The sequence below is a fragment of the Mustelus asterias genome, chromosome 6 (assembly GCF_964213995.1).
Source record: "Mustelus asterias chromosome 6, sMusAst1.hap1.1, whole genome shotgun sequence".
NCBI lineage: Eukaryota > Metazoa > Chordata > Chondrichthyes > Carcharhiniformes > Triakidae > Mustelus > Mustelus asterias.
The window spans coordinates 121,868,683-121,889,272 of record NC_135806.1 but is presented as its reverse complement, the minus strand read 5'-3'; the positions used below and the strand labels follow the sequence as shown (position 1 = coordinate 121,889,272).

General features: G+C 45.2%; 1 protein-coding gene across 2 annotated transcripts in view; it reads left to right on the top strand.

Annotated features, from left to right (window-relative positions):
- Positions 1–20,590, top strand: part of tenm3 (teneurin transmembrane protein 3) — a 593,227-nt gene that overhangs the window by 300,310 nt on the left and 272,327 nt on the right. For both annotated transcript variants that reach the window (XM_078215101.1, XM_078215099.1), the window contains exon 4: positions 7,853–8,090. In XM_078215101.1, the coding sequence (XP_078071227.1) occupies positions 7,853–8,090 (238 nt within the window). The remainder of the gene's footprint in view (positions 1–7,852; positions 8,091–20,590) is intronic.

Sequence of the window (20,590 nt, the reverse complement as noted above, 5' to 3'; positions counted from 1 at the left end):
AGTTAAAAAAATTTCTTTTTCAAAAAAGCAGCTCCTCTCTACCTGCTAATAAATTGCTCTTTTTATGCGGTTGACATCCCTGTTGGCTCCTCTGAACTATAACTGCCTGTCACTCAGAGTTACCGCAGTACACCAAGTAATAGCCTACTCCTGCTGCCTCTCACCGGAACGCCACGTGACACCATTCGACAATAAATAATAATTCAGACGTTGAGGGAATGCGCTCTCAATTTTCTAGCATTTCCCAGCTCCCAATCTTGATTCTCTCTCCAAAAATACATTTTTAAATTGAACTGAATTGATTGAATTGATTTATTATTGTCACATGTATTGGGATGCAGTGAAAAGTGTTGTTTCTTGCAAGCTGTTACAGGCACAACATACCGTTCATAGAGTACATAGGGGAGATGGAAAGGAGAGGGTGCAGAGTGTAGTGTTATAGTTACAGATAGGGAAGATTTATCTATTTTGTTTATCAATGTCAAAGAGAAAGATCAGCTCAATTTGTGATAGGACCATTCAAAGGTCTGATGGCAGCAGGGAAGAAGCTGTTCTTGAGTTGGTTGGTACATGATCTCAGACTTTTGTATCTTTTTCCCAACGGAAGAAGGTGGAAGAGATTATGTCCGGGGATGTGTGGGGTCCTTAATTATGCTGGCTGCTTTGCTGAGGCAGCAAGAAGTGTAGACAGAGCCAACGGATGGTTGATTGGTTTGCGTGATGGACTGGGTTTCGTTCACGACCCTTTGTAGTTTCTTGCAGTCTTTGTCAGAGCAGGAGGCATACCAAGCTGTGATACAACCAGAAAGAATCCAAAATCTATGACCTAAATGTTTGTAAAGGAAATGCTTCAAGAATCATGCCCATGGCAAACCAAAGACATTTACCTGTGTTTTTGTTTAAACTTTACCAAGAAAATGTGGACAAAATGATTTCTAATGTCTCCTCTATGACAGGATATTTTGTCCTCCCAGATAGGAATCCTACTATGGTCTTCCAGCTGGCATCATAGAATAGCAGGATTGGGTACCCAGCTAAAGAAGTAATCAATTGTGCCACTGAAATATTCAGTGCCAGCTGGGCTTGGCAATCGTTCCATTGGCCACTATATATTAAGCCAGGAGACTACTGAAATGGAAATGTTTGACATCCTGCGAGTTCCTTTCTCCATTCAAGGCCAGAGATTTATAATTCCCACGGTTAAAGGGCAAAAATCCAATTCTGCGCTCCTACTTTTAAAGGGTAATCTGTCAGCTTAATGGAGCTGCCACAGGTTCCTGGAAATCATTCTCTCACAATCCAAACTCTGCAAACATTCGACTGTCTACCACACCTGTGGACTGCCAGCTCCCAATTACGTCTGTGCCGTTGATGAGGAGAAGGTTCCGGATGGAAGCCAGGTGGAAATTATGGGGACCAGCCAGAGGTGAAACCTCATCTACATTTCTGCATTGTTAACTATAGGAGTGAGCTTACTCTCACAGAGTCATCGAATCCCTACAGTGCAGGAAGAGGCCATTCAGCCCATTGAGCCTGCACCGACAACAATCCCACCCAGGCCCTATCCCCGTTTCCCGACGTATTTACCCTGCTAATCTCCCTGACACTAAGGGGCAATTTAGCATGGCCAATCAACCTAACCTGCGCACCTTTGGAGTGTGGCTGGAAACTGGAGCACCCGGAGGAAACCCACGCCGACATGGGGAGAATGTGCAAACTCCACACAGACAGTGACCCGAGGCCAGAATTGATCCCGGGTCCCTGGCGCTGTGAGGCAGCAGTGTGAACCACTGTGCCACTGTGCCACCCTCTCTGCTCTCTCAGATAATGACCGAAGAGAGTGCTTGTGGTAGCTGTGGGTGGTGTGGGAAACATGAAGCAGAATGGAAAGAAATGTCTGGTTGGGAGGTGGGTGGAGGGGTTCATGTTCTAATATTTTTCTCTGGGGAGGTTTTTTTTTGAAAGAAATATCTTCTCAGTCTGAACGACTCCCTGTGCAATTTAATGGGCCACCATTTTCTATCAAACTAACGGTGAAGCCAGTGGAACTTGCTGTTATTTATGTATAAACGGTACGGTAACTTAAGGCAAGGGGCAGTTGTGCGGTTAAACAAGGTAACCTGCGGCCCAGGGGCCACGTGGCCTATCTGGGTTCTGAGTGAGGCCCACGAGACATTTTGTTGACTGTTGTCCACGTGTGAGGTGGATTCTGCTGGATTCCATCCGTGTAGTTTTTTTCCCGACTGAAGTGATATGCATTTAAAGCCAGGTCAAGCGAAGTGGGGAGCGTGCTGATTTTACACAACATTAACTGTGAGCATTGACTGTGAGAGGCGTGCGCGCTCTCTGCTTCCAAAGTGTAAATATTTTGTTTTACCATCTTGATGAACGTTCTATTCATCTATAAATGTTTCAGCCTTTTCTGGAACTCGTCATGAAATATTTGTCATGTACTCGATCCTATTCATGAGGTCATGGTTGGTGAACAAGCCTGATTTCAATCTTGCAGTCCACTGAGATGAAGAAGGGCCAGTTTTCCTTAACGCAACACTGTCAGCCCAGCATTATCAGCTCACACTTATTTGCAACACAGAAACATTCGGCACCTAAACATTTTGATTTAATTTGATTTGTTGATTTGATTTATTGTTGTCACAAGTATTAGTATATAGTGAAAAGTACTGTTTCTTGCACGCTATACAGACAAAGCATACCATTCATAGAGAAGGAAACAAGAGAGTGCAGAATGTAGTGTTACAGTCATAGCTAGGGTGTAGAGAAAGATCAACTTAGTACGAGTTAGGTCCATTCAAAAGTCTGATGGCACCAGGGAAGAAGCTGGTAAGGGAATTAGGGGTTATAGGGATCAGGCGGGTAAGTGGAACTGATCCACTTCAGATCAGCCATGATCTTATTGAATGGCGGGGCAGGCTCGAGGGGCTAGATGGCCTACTCCTGCTCCTGTTTCTTATGTTCTTATGAATCGGTTGGTATGTGACCTCAGACTTTTGTATCTTTTTCCCGATGGAAGAAGGTGAAAGAGAGAATGTCCCGAGGTGCGTGGGGTCTTTGATTATGCTGGCTGCTTTTCTGAGGCAGCAGGAAGTGTAGGCGGAGTCAATGGATGGGAGGCTTTTTTGCGTGATGGACTGGGCTTCATTCACAATGAGGAAAAGCTTTTTCAGGCAGCAAGTGGTTAGGATCTGGGATGCGCTGCCTCAGGGTGTGGTGGAAGCAGGGTTAATCGAAGCCTTCAAAAGGGAAGTGAAAGCACAGATACTGCGATTTCTAAAAATCTGAAATAAGAACAGAGAATGCTGGAAAAATTCAGCCGGTCAGGCAGCATCTGTGGAGAGGGAAACCTTTCGAGCCCACTCTGGCAAAGACTCATACGGACTCGAAATGTTGTCCCTCGTTTCTCTCTGCACAGGTGTTGCCAGACCTGCTATGATTATCCAGCATTTTCTGTTTTTATTTCAAAAGGGAATGGATCATTATCTGAAAAGGAAAGAATTTGCGGGGCTAAGGGGTAAAGGTGGGGGGGAGGGGGTACTAGATTAAATTGCTCCTTCAGAGGGCCAGTGCAGACATGAATGGCCTCCATCACTGCTGTAGCCAGCCTATGAGTCTCTCTGAGTCTCCAAGACTCGAACTGGTGAGAATAATTTCCAACATTCTTCACCGTACGTCCTACAGATCGCTGCTTCAATATGCTGTTCACCATCGGTAGAACATGGTGAACTCCAATGAAAATTGTATTTATTTATTAGTCACAAATAGGCTTACTGCAATGAAGTTACTGTAAAAATCCCCGCCACATCCGGCACCTGTCCGGGTACATTGAGCGAGAATTTAGCATGGCCAATGCGCCTCACAGCTTCGGACTGTGGGAGGAAACCGGAGCACCCAGAGGAAACCCATGCAATCATGGGGAGAACGTGCAAATTCCTCACAGACAGTGACCCAAGTCGGGAATCAAACCCGGGTCCCTGGCCCTGTGAGGCAGCAGTGCTAACCACTGTGCCACCGCGCCGCTCCAAGTAGTTGAAAGGAATCAACATGCATCAATAATTCGTATTTATGCGGTGCCTTTTAACATGTGAAAGTTGATCCTAAGACAAACATTTTAATCTGCTAAATGTATCATGTAAGACTATTTTATTGGTTCTGTTCTTGCCTGAATATTGGCACTGACTGTGTTTGATAAGTGGTCAGTTGCGTAAGCACTGATGTTGTGGCGTTGCCAGACACTGGAGGGGGGAAGAGAGGTGACGCTGAACATGGGCATTAACACAATTATGTGTGAAAAGATCGAAGGCCCCTTCGTACCCCTGCCGATGTCTTGGCAAGCTGTAAAACATGCTGTTTGTTCTTAATCACCTGTTCTGCCTGGCTGCTCAAGATGGATTCGCCCTCACTATAAAAATGCAAGAATTCATGCTGCGTTATAAAATTAAACAATGCAGTCATTTCTGCTGCTGTTATTTTTGACCTCAGTCTTTGTTAAACTGTGTGTAAAACTGGCAACGCTTGGGTTGTAAAAGTCTGTGCTGTCGGCCGATACTGTTTGCAATGCCGAGCAAGCTTAGCGTACCAACGGAAGTGCAGAGTCAGCTATTTCAGGAAGCAAGCCAATGTACAAGCCGCCTAATTCATCTGGCAGTGCCCTTTGAAGCTGTGTACAAAGAGTAGGAGTGCTGCCTCCCTTGGCAATCTAGTGGAGTATTAATCAGGAGGCAGCCGCGTAAGTGATGGAGACGCTAACAACTGCTTGGTGGAAGTTCCCCCGCTCCAGGCTGGGCGTCCCAGCGTGCGCCTCCTGCAAACTCAGGAAAATTGTGCAGCTTGTGTCGAGGAGACGGGCAGCCTAATGGATTTAATGGTCATTAGGTACATGATGTTTTGAGTGCGGTAATCAGTGTGTGCTGCAGTCTGTAAAATGGGCACAAAAGAACATCTGCTCCGTAGAATGGGCTTGTGCCAAATGGAACACGTGTGTGTGAAATACTACTGCTCACTCAGTGGAACATGTCGCATTACCAACATGGTGTCGGCAGCATGCGCACCTGCTCAACAAGTGAAAGTCTTGCAAGCTGTCAACACTATGTCAATGCTTTTACTCAATACGTATTGGGAATCAAATCTGTGTCCTTCCTGTCCTGCTTGACTCAGTACCACGTCCCGTGGTCGAACCACCAGAGAGCGTGATCCAAGTTGTGACGTTGCTCTTTTTTTCTACTTCAGGCTATTTACTTCATAGTTCGAGAGCGCGATCTTATCAGCCGGGTCATGCCACGCTCCCACTGCAGTGGGGTCGGAGAATTCGGCGCCTGGCCGAATCTCCGTTCATCGCAGCGGGAAGGGAAAATCCTGCCGGCGTGTACATAGAAACATTGAAATTAGAAACAGGAGTAGGCCATTCGGCCCTTCAAGCCTGCTTCGCCATTCATCATGATCATGGCTGATCATCGAATTCAATATCCTGATCCCCCTCCTTCCTCCCACATCCTTTGACCCCTTTAGCCCCAAGAGCTATATCTAATTTCTTCTTGAAATCAGACATTTTGGCCTCAACTACATGTTGTGGTAGTGAATTCCACACATTCACCACTCTCTGGGTGAAGAGATTTCTCCTCACCTCAGTTCTAAAAGGTTTACCCCTTATCCTCAAATATGACCCCTAAGTTCTGGACTCCCCCACCATCGGGAACATTCTTTCTGAATCTATCCTGTCTAACCCTGTTCGAATTTTATAAGTTTCTATGAGATCCCCTCTCACTTTTCTAAACTCCAGTCAATATAATCCTAATCTACTTAGTCTCTCATATGACAGACCTGCTATTCCAGGAATCAGCCTGGTAAACCTTCGCTAAATGGTGTTAAGATTCCAGCTTTTGTGTTTTTCATGGCCTAAGTCCTATTGTACCTCATTGGGTGAAACTGCAGAGGGGAGACACAAAGAAAGCCCAACCACCCCAAAGAATTTAATAAACATTAGCAGAGATGCAATGTCTTTGGTTGCAGTTTGAGTCTATTCACCACTCCCGAGAGCCAGTGCCCCCAATCTCCTTCAAAAAGCACGTTGTGCAGGTTTCAAGAAAATGGCACAATACAAGGAGATCAAAGTGTCCAGCAGAGGAACTGGATATAAGAGGTGGCAGGGAGAGGAATGAGAATTTCTGTATGCAGCAAGGACGTACGACCTGGAATGCACTCCTTTCAAAGGTGGTTCAAAAGGATTCAGTCATAGCTTTCAAAAGGGAATTTGAGAAATCCTCAAAAAAGTTTTGAAAAAGTTTATTTATTAGTGAGACAAGTAGGCTTGCATTAACACTGCAATGAAGTTACTGTGAAAATCCTCTGGTCGCCACATTCCAGCACCTGTTCGGGTACACTGAGGGAGAATTTAGCATGGCCGGTGCACCTAGCCAGCACGTCTTTTGGAATGTGGGAGGAAACCGGAGTACCCAGAGGAAACCCACGCGGCCACGGGGAGAACGTGCAAACTCCACCTAGACAGTGACCCAAGCCGGGAATCGAACCCAGATCCCTGGCGCTATGAAAATCATAGAAAGAAAAATCATAGAAACCCTACAGTGCAGAAGGAGGCCATTCGGCCCATCGAGTCTGCACCGACCACAATCCCACCCAGGCCCTACCCCCACATATTTACCCGCTAATCCCTCTAACCTACGCATCTCAGGGGCAATTTTAACCTGGCCAATCAACCTAACCCGCACATCTTTGGACTGTGGGAGGAAACCGGAGCACCCGGAGGAAACCCACGCAAACACGAGGAGAATGTGCAAACTCCACACAGACAGTGACCCGAGCCGGGAATCGAACCCGGGACCCTGGAGCTGTGAAGCAGCAGTGCTAACCACTGTGCTACCGTTAGCAGCGCTAACTACTGTGCTACTCAAAAATGCAGGACTGTGGGGAAAAAGCAGGGTGTAGGACTAATTGGATAACTCTTCCAAAGAGGAAGCACAGGTGTGGTGGGCCAAATGACTTTCTGCGCTGTGTTATTCTATAAGGGAGCTGATTTGACATTGAGTCATCTCATACTGTGAAGTTGCCACATTCACCCATGAATGGTTTGAGTTTCAGCTCCAGAGACCAGCTGACTCCGACATATCTATAAAATAAGGCTGAATGAGAATGCATGCGAGCAAGGTGGAGTTGTAAAAACCAAGGGAGTCAATCCGAGTTGCGCTCCCTCATTCATGCCAGGACTCCAGCAGTCAAAGATCGAAGCACACTGAGGGATCCTTATATGCGTAGCCCTGTTTGCTTCAGCCTATGCAAAGACTTCATTTTAAGATATTTCTGCCTATGCAGAATTATATTTAAATGCTAGACTGTAGGGGTTAACTAATTCTGCTAAGCTGAACAATTGTAGCTAACTTGACTACATGTAGAATCAGAAGGCATGATGGGTTAGCTAAAAATTGACTGCATTCCTGAAGGGTGCACAATGCAGGCAAACAACAGTTTCCCATAACAGCAGCTGCAACGATTGATATTTCTAGATGGAGACAGCATGTGAAAAACACATCCAATAATGAGATAGGGATTGAAATATATTTGATTTTAGAGTGTTCAGTTCAGTTCTTAGATTAGAGGGACTGGCTGAGAAGCCAGTCTCCAAGTTTGCCTTTTTCTGCTTCTGTCATGTTAATTTTTAAAGTTCTTTTCAATAAAAGAAAACTATTTTAAAACTCGTACCAGTGCTGTCCTCTCGTCTCTTCATACGAATGAATGGACCCAACACACACTGATGTTTTTCTTTTCGATTTTTTTCCTTCTCCCCACCCTCCTCCTTCCCTCTCTTCTGTCCCTCTCCCTTTAGAGCAACCACCCAACCAGCAGAGCCAGTCGACGTTACAGCCGCTGCCCCCTGTGCACAAGCAGCACCTGACCCAGCAGCAGCCTTCCATCACTTCGCTCAACAGGAACTCACTGAGCCAGAGGAGGAACCAGAGCCCGGCCCCCGCGGCCGTCCTGCCCAACGAGCTGCCCACCACGCCGGAATCCGTCCAGCTGCAGGACAGCTGGGTTCTCGGCAGCAATGTGCCACTGGAGACCAGGTACGTGCGTGAGCCCAGTCTAAACACCCTCGCTCACCGGCCAAGAGGGCTTGCCGTATCAAACAAGGCAAGAGCATAATGTTGTGACAAGTGCTTCATGCAAGGATCGATGCGTGTTGGCCCAATTCCTGTTTAATGATGGCACCTGCTTGGCTGGGATTCTGAGGTGGTCTCCAAGCTGCTAAGCTGGGATTGGCTTCCCCTTTTCGCAGTGCTTGCTATTCTGCCACTGGATTCGGAGAGTTGGAATTAATTTGCAAGCGCTGCAATGTTGGGGTGGGGGTGGTGGGAATGGGGTGGGGTGGGGGCGGTCGGGGGTGGGAGGGCAGGCTACACACGGGCTCCAATCTCTCACGATCCTAACTATACGAGTGCCAGCATTAAAAACATAAGTAGCTTTCTTATAGGAATCAACATGCTTGTGGGATCAGAAAATACAAAGGAACAGGAGTAGGCCCCTCAAGCCTATTTGGTCATTCAGTTAGATGGCGCCTCATGTGTAACCTAACCCCATTTACCTTGCCTTGAAAAAAAAAACCCTTAATATTCCAGTTTTAAAAACATGGTATTTGCTGCTTTAATTAAGTTTGTACCGTGGAATTACCCTCACACATCGAGAAGAGGTGGATTCTTGCACTTGGCACTGTTTTGTATTATAGCCATTTTATGGACCTCACTGAACATTGTCGTCACAGAATTATGCTGAAAAATAACCAGATTGGCTTTCTTTTTTCAATTCTGCCGTGCGCTGTTTAACATCCACTCGCTCTTGTCCTGCCTCATCAGTCTTTTTGAGACATATCTTGCTGATTGCACTCAATGAGATAGGTCACGGAGAGCAAGGAGTTTCAGAGGTCAATCTCTAAGGAGCCATTCTTATTTGAAAGTGTCTCTTTAAAGCCAGTGGTAATCCCTTCTCTTTTTATTTGAAGTTGAGGTACTTAAGAGGGAAACTGGCGCAGATTAGGGCTTCTTAGCAACAGTCGAATTCAGCCACAGCCTCCTCAGCGACTGTTTAAAAGGAAAGGCTTTATTTTGAATAATTTAATTTCTGGCTGGCTTTATTTGGGTTTCAACCGAGGGGAAGAAGAATCCTGTGGGTCATATTGGGCTGGATATAATTTTAAGCAGTAAATTTTAAGCCCTCTGGCCTCTCATTGACAGACAGGATAATCTTTACCAATGTGTCTCTCGGTAAGAAGTGTTGTTGTTTGGCTTACAGGGTGAAGGGGGGTCAACAACAACCATCTATATTTATATAGCCCTTTTATCACCATAAGGCATTTCGCAGAGGCATAATAAATAAAAGCAAAACTCAGGACCAAGCCACATAAGGTGACAGTACGGTTTATTTAATATTCTAGTGCAGCAGCCCCAATTATGGGATGCCTTGCTTTGTTCCTGGCTAAAAGGTTTGTTTTCTTTCCTCAATCTCCTTCTCTGCTCTTCCTCTGCCTGAAGGCACTGACTAATGATGGGGTTGAGTTCTCCAGCATTTAGCTTGGGATAGCTCGCCGGCTATGCTTTGCATGGGATACAGCCCCAAGCCAATTCACTACATACCGAGGAAGGACCACAGCAGGCAATACACTCTGGGCAGCCTCTGCTTTTTTGTCTTGAGCTAACATCTTGAGCGTCAGTGAGTTAATGTGAGAATAATTGATTTCCTGTAAGAGGCCTTAAAGGTGCATGCCAGGGCAGATTTATCGATTACATGATCCACCAGTGAATAATCCCCAGGGGCGATTCAGCTGGAGAGGGTTTTGAACCCACGACAGAGCCGCCTGATTTTCTGACCATTAATAAATGTTTTGTTACGTGCCTCCAATCGAAACCTACCCTATCAGTTATACTGCTGCCTCACGGCGATTCCCAGCCTCGGGTCACTGTCCGTGTGGAGTTCTGCGCTGCATTTACTCACAAAACAAGAAAACGCTGCTGCAGCTGATTCCAACTGCTCCAAAGAGATCACAGTGACAGGTTATATCCTCCATCATCTTTCTGTTGCTTACTTGGTGGCACAATGGTTAGCACTGCTGCCTCACAGCACCAGGAACCCGGGTTCAATTCCTGGCTTGGGTCACTGTCTGTGTGGAATCTGCACGTTCTCCCCGTGTCTGCGTGGGTTTCCTCCGGATGCTCCACTTTCCTCCCACAGTCCGAAAGACGCGCTGGTTAGGTGAATTGGCCATGCTAAATTCTCCCTCAGTGTAGCCGAACAGGTGCCGGAGTGTGGCGACAAGGGGATTTTCACAGTAACTTCATTGCAGTGTTAATGTAAGCATACTTGTGACATTAATAAATAAACTTTAAAACTTAATGCACAAGATGTAATTCACGAACAATCAAAGCAATCTGCCACCTTTCATCCTGTTGCTCACCTCTGGCATTCATTCATGTTCATCATCGGCTTGGTGATCCTCCTTTCACCTCTCGTCTGAAACCTCTCTATCCCCATCAGAATCTTTTCCTCTTGCCATTTTACCAAGGCCATTTTGCTGAACGGTCCTCCTGAACACTAAACATGCACACTCTCCTACCTCCTGGCAATCTCACTTAAAATCACAATACACTCTGTTACCGGGCCTCACTCAATCCGGGAGTGTGGGCAGTTCCGTGGGCAGGCACAGTGATTTGATCATGGACATTTGATCAGTGCTGGATATAAGTTGTGCTTGAAAGACCTCAGACTTTTGTGCTGGACTTTGGGCTGAGTTTACGTGAATTATGCTGGAAAAGGCAGTGCAACTTGTGGTATTTATTAATTGTACAATCTTAATAAACATTTAAAAAGCTAACTTGGTTTGTTCAAAACCTGATATGGAGGAACAGGTAATGACATCTCATTCTAAGCATCTTATTGCATTAATAGTAACAGAAATATGTGTTACTTTATTTTGTCCAAATGTTGGTGTTGCTAAGAATCACCATAGATCTATTTACATAAAATCACAATGAAGTGGCCTTAGTTTGGAGCTTTTTACAGGAGAATAGGAGACAGCATCATAACGTTTGAACTTCAGCCCACCATCTGCTTTCCCTGCAAACCAACTGAACCACTGCTTTCTCTACCTCATCTCTTAGGGCGGCACGGTAGCACAGTGGTTAGCACTGCTGCTTCACAGCTCCAGGGTCCCGGGTTCGATTCCCGGCTCGGCTCACTGTCTGTGTGGAGTTTGCACATTCTCCTCGTGTCTGCGTGGGTTTCCTCCGGGTGCTCCGGTTTCCTCCCACAGTCCAAAGATGTGCGGGTTAGGTTGATTGGCCAGGTTAAAAAATTGCCGCTTAGAGTCCTGGGATGTGTAGGTTAGAGGGATTAGCGGGTAAAATATGTGGGGGTAGGGCCGGGGTGGGATTGTGGTCGGTGCAGACTCGATGGGCCGAATGGCCTCCTTCTGCACTGTAGGGTTTCTATGATTCTATTCCACATTTTTCAATCCACTGGTCTCCTGCATGGTCTCTTGGTTTCCTCCCACAATCCAAAGATGTGCAGATAAGGTGGATTGGCCATGCTAAATTGCCCCTTTGTGTCCCAGGGCCTGTAGGTTAGGGTGATTGGCCATGGGCAAGATACTCTGTCAGAGAGTTGGTGCAGATTCGATGGGCCAAATGGCCTCTTCTGCACTGTAGAGATTCTATGATTTAATTGAACCTCAGCCTCATTTTCTCAAATTTATAAAAGAATGGAATCGATGGCATTGTCCCTGGACTACTAATCCACAGACATAGGGGACCAAAGTTCAAATTCTACCAGAGCAGCTGCTGAAATTTGAATTCAGTAAATACCGTGAAACCATTGTCAATTGCCTTAAAACCCATCCAGTTCACTAATATCTTTCAGGGGAGGAATGTGCCAACCATACCAGGTCTTGCCGACATGTAATTCCAGATCCACAGCAAGGTGGTTGACTTTTAAATGCTCTCGGAAATGGCCAAGAAAGCCGTTCAGTTCAAGGGCAATTAGGAATGGGCAATAAATGCTGGTGAAGCCAGCGATGTTCACATCCCATGAATGAATAATTCTGAAAAGCACAGCCACGATGTGCACGAAGCTGCTTGCATTCCTTTCCTGGTGCATCGCTTTTTCTAACAAGAGCCACGTTGGCTACACTTGCCCCAGTTGAAATGTAGAATTATGTGTGGCTGGGGCTGAACAGTGTTGGGGGTGGATTGTATGGGGGTGCGATGGTGATTCAATCTTGGATATTTAGATGGCATTCTAAACAGTGAGAGCAAAGGTCGGCCTGGTTCATGGGTGTGACCTGAGGCCTGGGACTAAACAGCTATCTCAAAAATCAGTTTGTTTTTTCAAAAACACATACTCAAATGTCTGCAATGTCCTTGATGAAAGGAAGCCCATGTTAACACAGCCAAAATTGACATTGAAGTGTAGACGGCTCAAGGTGTGATCTTACCTGCTGTTCATGCCCGCTCCTGCTGCGGCGAGGTTGGAGAGTTTGGCGATCAGCCAACTCTCCGTTCACTGCAGCAGGATGGGAAAATCCCCCCGGCGTGAATGGGGGTAAGATTTCGGCCTCAGTCTATTCTGGTGACATTACTGCTTGAAAGGATTCACAGGAGCGAATATGAGAACCATTTCACAGTTCTCAATTTGATTTGATTTGATTTGATTTATTATTATCACATGTATCAGCATACAGTGAAAAGTATAATTTCTTGCGCGCTAGACTCAAATATACTCAAGCATGATTGCAGGAGAATTAGCAGCCTTGCTTTGAATTTTCAAGGGCAATTCGGGATGGGCAATAAATGCTGGCCAGCCAGCGACACCCATGTCCCACGAATGAATTTTTAAAAATTGATTTGATTTATTATTGACACATGTATTAGCATACAGTGAAAAGTATTGTTTCTTGCGTGCTATACAGACAAAACATACCATCCATAGCGAAGGAAGGGAGGGTGTGCAGAATGTAGTGTTACAGTCATAGCTAGGGTGTAGAGAACAATCAACTTAATGCCAGGTAGGTCCATTCAAAAATCTGATGGCAGCAGGGAAGAAGCTGTTCTTGAGTTGGTTGGTACGTGACCTCAGACTTTTGTATCTTTTTCCTGACAGAAGAAGTGGAAGAGAGTATGTCCGAGGTGCATGGGGTCCTTAATTATGCTGGCTGCTTTTCTGAGGCAGCGGGAAGTGTAGACAGAGTCAATGGATGGGAGGCTGGTTTGCGTGATGGATTGGGCTACATTCACTACATTTTGTAGTTTCTTGCGGTCTTGGGCCGAGCAGAAGCCATACCAAGCTGTGATACAACTAGAAAGAATGCTAAAAGTTGGTGAGATATTCTAAGGTAATTATATAACAGTTGCAAAATAAAATTACAGAGAAATTAAAATGCATTGGATTTTGAAACTGCTTGCTTGCTGTGTACATACAAGCAACCGATTAGATGGAATTTGCACACTCTGGTCAATGTAGATGCTAATCAGGGGAACAGGGGTGATTCATCCACGTGTCCTTTCATTTAGCAGAAGTGACGTTGTCTTGCTCTTGTCTTCACTCCCCATATTAAATTGTTCAGTTCCATTCCCATTCCCATAAATGTGATACTCACTAAGATGAGCTGGTCTTGGGAGTTCCGCTGCAATTATGTGCATTGAACTAGAATACTGCAGTAAAAGCAAAATGCTGCAGATGCTGAAATCTGAAACAAAAACAGAGAATGCTGGAAAAACTCACCAGGTCCAGTGAAGAACAAAGAAAAGTATAGCACAGGAACAGGCCCTTCAGCCCTCCAAGTTCATGCAGCATATGTAGGAAGGGAAAGCAGAGTCTGTTTTCTCTCCAGCATTCTTTGTAGAGTACCAGAGACCTGTGTTAAAAAAAATTACATCGGATTTTGCAGTACCGGAACAGGCCATTCAGCCCAGCTAATTTATGTGGGCTAAAGTATCAGAATAGTAATACTATCCTAATATAATAGGATAGTATTAGAACCATAGAAACCCTACAGTGCAGAAGGAGACCATTCGGCCCTTCGAATTGGCATCAACTCTCAGGGCATCTTACCCAGCCCCCCCCCCCCCCCCCAACCACCCTATCCCCACATATTTACCCTACTAATCCCCCTAATATCTTGGGACATTAAGGGGCAATTTAGCATGGCCAATCCACCTAACCTAGATATATTTAGACTATGGGAGGAAACATTCTTTTAGATTAAATGAAGAGACTTACAGCTTTGCTATAAACAGTCACAAGTTTGAGGATAGGGAGTGTTGTAGAAACCAGCAAAGGACCACCAAAAAATTGACAAAAGGGCAAAAAATAGAACAAGAGTAAACTTGCCTAAAATATAAAAACAGATTGAAAGAGAATTTAAAAGTATATAAAAAGGAAGAGAGTAGCTAAAGGAACCATTAGGCCCTTAGAAGCAGAGAAGGTGCAAAGTAATTCCATAAGGTATACTTAAGTCTGCAGGATTTATTCTCTGCATGAAAAAGCCATAACTGGAACATGTCTTTCTTGAATAGTTTTGAGAAATTATCATTGGGAATAAGGAAATAGAGGCATCGAACAAATATTTTGGGTTGATTTCTCTAGCACCCGCCCACTCCCAGCGGGTTTTCCCATGGCGGAGGCAGCTCACCATCGGTTGCCAGCGGGATCTTCTGGTCCCGGCAAAATCGGTGGCAATTTCCATTCCTCGCCTGTTGGAAAACCCGCGGTGAGGGTCGGCTTCAGCGGGGCCGGAACATCCCGCCGGCAGGAAGGGCAGGAGAATTCTACCCTTCGTGTTTGTCTTCACAGTAGCTGGCACAAGTTGCATTTCAAAAAATTGACAATAACCTAGAGGCTAAAATGCTGAGGAAATTAGGAAAAATAATTTCAGCAGCGATAAAGTATTGGAGAAGTTTAAGGGACTAAACTCTGACAAATTCCTGGGACCTTATGACGTGACATCTTGGATTCTAAAAGAGATAGCTGCAGAGATAATCAACGTGCTAGCTATGAATTTCCAAAATTCCTTAGATCCAGGAATAGTCCGCCAAGATTGGAAATTGAAAAATGTTACACCACTTTTCAAGAAATGAGGAGGAATGAAGTACAAGCCAGTTCGTCTTCTATCTGTTGTTTGGAGAATACTGCAATCTATTATGAAGAAAGTCTTAACAATTCATGAAGGAAAGCATAGTATGGGTGGCATGGTGGCACAGTGGTTAACACTGTTACCTCATAGCGCCAGGGGTCAGGTTTGACTCCCGGCTTGGGTCACTGTTTGTGCAGAGTTTGCACGTTCTCCCCATGTCTGTGTGGGTTTCCTCCGGGTGCTCTGGTTTCCTCTCACGGTCCAAAGATGGGCAGGTTAGGTTGATTGGCCATGCTAAATTGCCCTTTAGTGTCCCAAGATGTGTAGGTTAGGGGGATTAGCAGGGTAAATACTTGGGGTTACGGGGACAGGGGCTGGGTGGGATTGATGTCAGTGCAGGCTCGATGGGCCGAATGGCCTCCTTTTGAACTGTTGGGATTCTATGATTTTATTCGAGCAAGTCAACATGGTTAAAAGGAAATGGTGTTTGTCAAATTTATTGGGTTTTTTTGAGGATGTACTAGTTTGCTCGATAAAAGGGAAGCTAGATGTAGAACACCCAGATTTCCAAAAGGCATTTGGTAAGGTTTTGCACAGAAGGTTATCAGCTAAATAAGGGCTCTTGGAGTTGGGAGCAATATGTTAGCATGGATAGAGGTTTGTTTCATGGATAAGAAACAGAGTGGGCATAGGAACAGCTTGTTCAAGTTGTCAGTCAGTGAGTAGTGGAATGACACAAGGATCAGTGCCAGGTCCTCAGCTGTTCCCTGCCTATATTAATGACTTAGATGAAGAGACAGGGTAATGTATCTGAGTTCAATGATGATAGCAAACTAGGTGGAAATGTAAGCTGTGGGGAGGACACACAGAGGCTACAAAGAGAGAGAGAAGCAGGTTAGGTGAGTGAGATGATAGATGGAGGAAATGTGAATTTATTCATTTTGGTCAAAATGGGTGGCATGGTGGCACTGTGGTTAGCACTGTTGCATCACAGCACCAGGGACCCAGGTTCAATTCCGACCTCGGGTGACTGTCTGTGTGGAGTTTGCTCATTCTCCCCGTGTCTGCGTGGATTTCCTCTGGGTGCTCCAGTTTCCTCCCACAGTCCAAAGATGTGCGGGTTAGGTGGATTGGCCATGTTAAATTGCCCCTTAGTGTCACAGGGACTAGCTAGGGTAAATACATGGGGTTATGGGGATAGGGTGAGATTATGGTTGGTGCAGACTCGATGGGCCAAATGGCCTCCTTCTGCACTGTAGGATCCTATAAGAATAAGAAAGCAGAATTTTTTTAAAAGGTGAGAAACTTGTAAGTGTTGATGTTCAGAGAGACTTGGGTGTGTGTGCTGATACATTTGCATGCAGGGGCAGCAACAGTTAGGGAGGCAAATGGCCTTTATTGCAATGGAATTGGAGCATAAGTATAAAGAAATCTTGCTGGTTTTGTACAGGATTTGGTGAGACCACATTTGATGTACTATTTTCTGCATTTAAGAAAGGATGCACTTGCATTGGAGGTGGTACAGCGAAGGTTCACTAGATTGGTCCCTGGCACAAGAGGGTTGTTCAATGATGAAAGGCTCGAAGATGAGTGATCTCAATAAAACCTCCAAAGTACTGAAGGGGCTTGATAGGGTTGACACTGAGAAATTGTTCTCATTGGTTGGTGAATCTAAAACACAAAGACAGAGTCTCAGGGTAAGGGGCCGACCATTTAGGACTGAGATGTGAAATTTCTTTACTCCAAGGGAATTCTGTAATCCAGAGTGTTAGGGACGCTCCAATGTTGAAGACACTTAAAGCTGAGATAGAGAGATTTGATCTTTCAGAGTATTAAAGGATATTGGGAGCAAGTGGGAAAATGGAGCAGAAGCCCAAGATCAGCCATGAGCATAATGAATGGCGGAGCAGGGCTGCGTGGTTTACTCCTGCTCCTACTTCTTATGTCCTTATATTGTTGTTTATGCTGTGCACGAGCCTCTTCTTACTGTACTTCATGTCATCTGTATCAGCTCCCCTGTGTACTTATCCAGCTTCACTCGAACTGCATTAATGCTACTCACTTCAACGGTTCCATGTAGTAGTGAGTTCCGCCTATTAAAAACTCTTTTGAGTAAAAAAGGCATCGCTGATTTAACATATAGACGGTTATATTTTCAGATTGGCAAAGCTCAGGCTGACTGGCGACATGCTTGTCTCCACTATCTGGGTGTTGTTTAAAGTTCTATTTATTAGTGTCACAAGTAGGCTTACATTAACACTGCAATGAAGTTGCTGTGAAAATACTCCAGTGCCTGTTCGGGTACACTGAGGGAGAATTTAGCATGGCCAATGCACCTAACCAGCACTTCTTTCAGACTTTAAACTTTACACTGGGCAGATATTAATGCCCACTTTAAAACAAGAAATAGAGGATTGCAGTGTGACATCAAGCTTTTATATGTGAATTCAGCAATTGGAAAGTGTACCTCAGAAAATTGCAGAGCTGGTTCCATGTCCTTCCATCGATTTGTAGCAATGCTCTAGTGAACTCCATTCACACTCCCTTTGAGAAATCTGCCCTGATACTTTCATCTGAAATCCAGGCACCAATTCCTGTGGCAGTGGTTAAGTGCTGAGTTATACAGAGAGGGATACTGCCAGATGGAATAAACATTAAGTCAGTCTCAGCTAAAGAAAAGAGGGGTTGTGTTATAATTAATTTGGGTGAATCCTGGGACGCATTTGGATCTCGGGAATGCACAAGACTGGACTGCACGGTGGCACAGTGGTTAGCACTGCCGCCTCACAGCGCCAGCGACCCGGGTTCGATTCCAGCCTCGGGTCACTGTCCGTGTGGAGTTTGCACGTTCTCCCCGTGTCTGTGTGGGTTTCCTCCGGGTGCTCCGGTTTCCTCCCACACTCCAAAGATGTGCACGGGTTAGGTGGATTGGCCAGGCTAAATTGACCCTAGTGTCAGGGGATTAGCAGGGTAAGTATGTGGGGTTAGGGGAATAGGGCCTTGGTGGGGGATTGGGGTTGGTGCGGACCCAATGGGCTGAATGGCCTCCTTCTGCACTGCAGGGAATCTATGAAAATATTGTGACTCATCTGACCAAATTTGGGAATATGCTGAATATTCTCCAGTAACCTTGTACTGGAGAGGAGAAAACTATCAGCCAGAGTACACTGATTATTATTATAGACAGGTGCAGCATAGAGGCCATTCAACCCATTTGGTGTGTACCAGCTCTTTGAAAATGCTTTCTAATTCGTCTCAGTGACCCGTCCTTCCCTTATAGCCCTGCAATATTTTTCCAATTACCTTTTGAAAGTTATTGAATCTCCTTCGAGCCAACTTTCAGACAGTGAAATCCAGATCAAGCAACTCACTGCATAAAAACGTTTCTTCTCATCTGTTCCCCCCCATCACCCCCCCCCCCCCCACCCCCCGCCACACCCCTCCCCACTGAATATTAAATTGCTTGTCAACACACATAAGACTCCCATACCAGGAATAGCCATTCTGTATCCCAGTAGAATTAATTTGTTCCAAGATAGAGGGAGAGACAACCTGGGGTAGAGGACAATGAACCGAAAGAAAAGGCTGTTGGTAGGCCCATTACTAAAGTTAATAAGGGCCTTAGTTTCACAATCTTTAATCAGAGAGGGAGCTATTGATTGTCACAAGAATGTTTGGAAAGGTTTCTGAAAGCGCTTCCAAAGGAGGAAGACCGAAAGGGCAGATCAGCGGAGGTGGTGTTCACATGCCTCTGGTTTTGACTTTCAAATATGTAAAGTTCACAGTCGCTTGACAATATGTCAAACGGCACATCCTCAGGGCAAGACAGCAGGGTGCCTGGATCCATGTAAGAGGTGCGAAACTTGGCATAATTATGACTAACTATTCCCCACATTATTAACTCGATAAATGTAAATTGCAATTATTAACCCTTCAGGGTCTGCAAAATAAAACCCCGCAGTGAAAACAAAGTATATTTAACCAATCAACTGCACTGTACATTATCACTCACAAATGAGATGCAGCTTAGCTTACGTTTATCATCTGATTCTTTTGATCAAATTATATCCTTGACCTCTCGGGCAGCTCTGAAATGGAACCTTTTTTGCGTGGCTGTGATTCTTCGGCAATTTTCAGCTGGCCAAGAATAATTTTCCAATAAATAGTCTTTATAGATGAACTCGATTAAAAGGGCACCATACAATTAACGTGCTTGGTCAGTTTTGTGTTTTAGCACCACATTGTATGTGGAGCATCTGTTATGCAGATAAGGCTTCATGTGTTTTAGATGCGTTCTGAGTAGCCTTTGCTTTCTGTCATTTATAAAGTCATTGCTTTGAGGTGACTCGCAAGGGGAATCGGTGACAAAATCTTTTAAACCTGGCAGAGTTAATGGGTGCTTATCTTACCGGCCGTTCATGCCGCGCTCCCACTGCAGCGAGGTCGGGGAATTTGGCGTCCAGCCAAATCTCCGTCCACTGCGGCGGGATGGGAAAATCCCGCCAGCATGAACGGCCATAACATTTGGCCAATGACTGTTTTGAGGCGTATGAAATATTGGCTGGAATTTCCTGGTTATTCTCGCCCTGTTGCCGCTGCAAGCGAGGGTGGTGAATTTGGCTCTCGGAGAATTCCCGCTGACGTGAATGGCTGGAAAGTCCCACCCATTGTGTCACCCAAATGCAGGCACCTGGTAATATCAGAATGTATTTTTTTGTATTAAAACAGCCAATTTAGTTATCCTGGGGTTCATTTGTAGCCTTCACTGCCACTGCTGCAGCAGTGTCCATTGCTTTGTTGGTCACCTGCACATACTGCTGGAAACATACGACGGAAATGGGTTTAAAGTTGTTCTATCCATCCCGACCAGTGTTTTAGCTAGTGATCCCTTCAGGTTTATTGAAAGAGCAGGTGGAGGTTCTTGTGAGCCACTGTCAGAGTTGCTGCCTTTTGACAAATTAAGCTGGGAGCATGTTGGAATGGAGCCATTACTTGGCCTCCCAAATTAACACTGCGTATGATAAAAAATTGTGATTAATTATCCTAAACCTTTGATGCTTCCAAATTATAAGTCACACATTCTGTGCCAGGTTTACATGGATAGAAATGCCAACAAAATCCATCTGAAAGCCCTACTGCCCAATGAGAGCCATAAAGGTGCTTGAGAAATGCAAGCCTTTCTTTCTTGTTGACACTAATAAGTACCCAAGTGAGGTTAATATTGACTCACTTTCTGGATTATTTTCTTGCTGCCTGTCTATAAGTATTTTCCCTCCAGTGGCTGTGTCTTCCTGACAGCATGACAGACTCTGAATTTATCATAGAACGCCCACAGACAGACCCTTGTCTTTTCCCATCAATGCACCAGCACATTGCAGCTCTGGGCATGTGCTCAAACAAACTTTAAACTTCTTCTCACCAGTTGCTTCGAAGGGCAACTAAAGATGG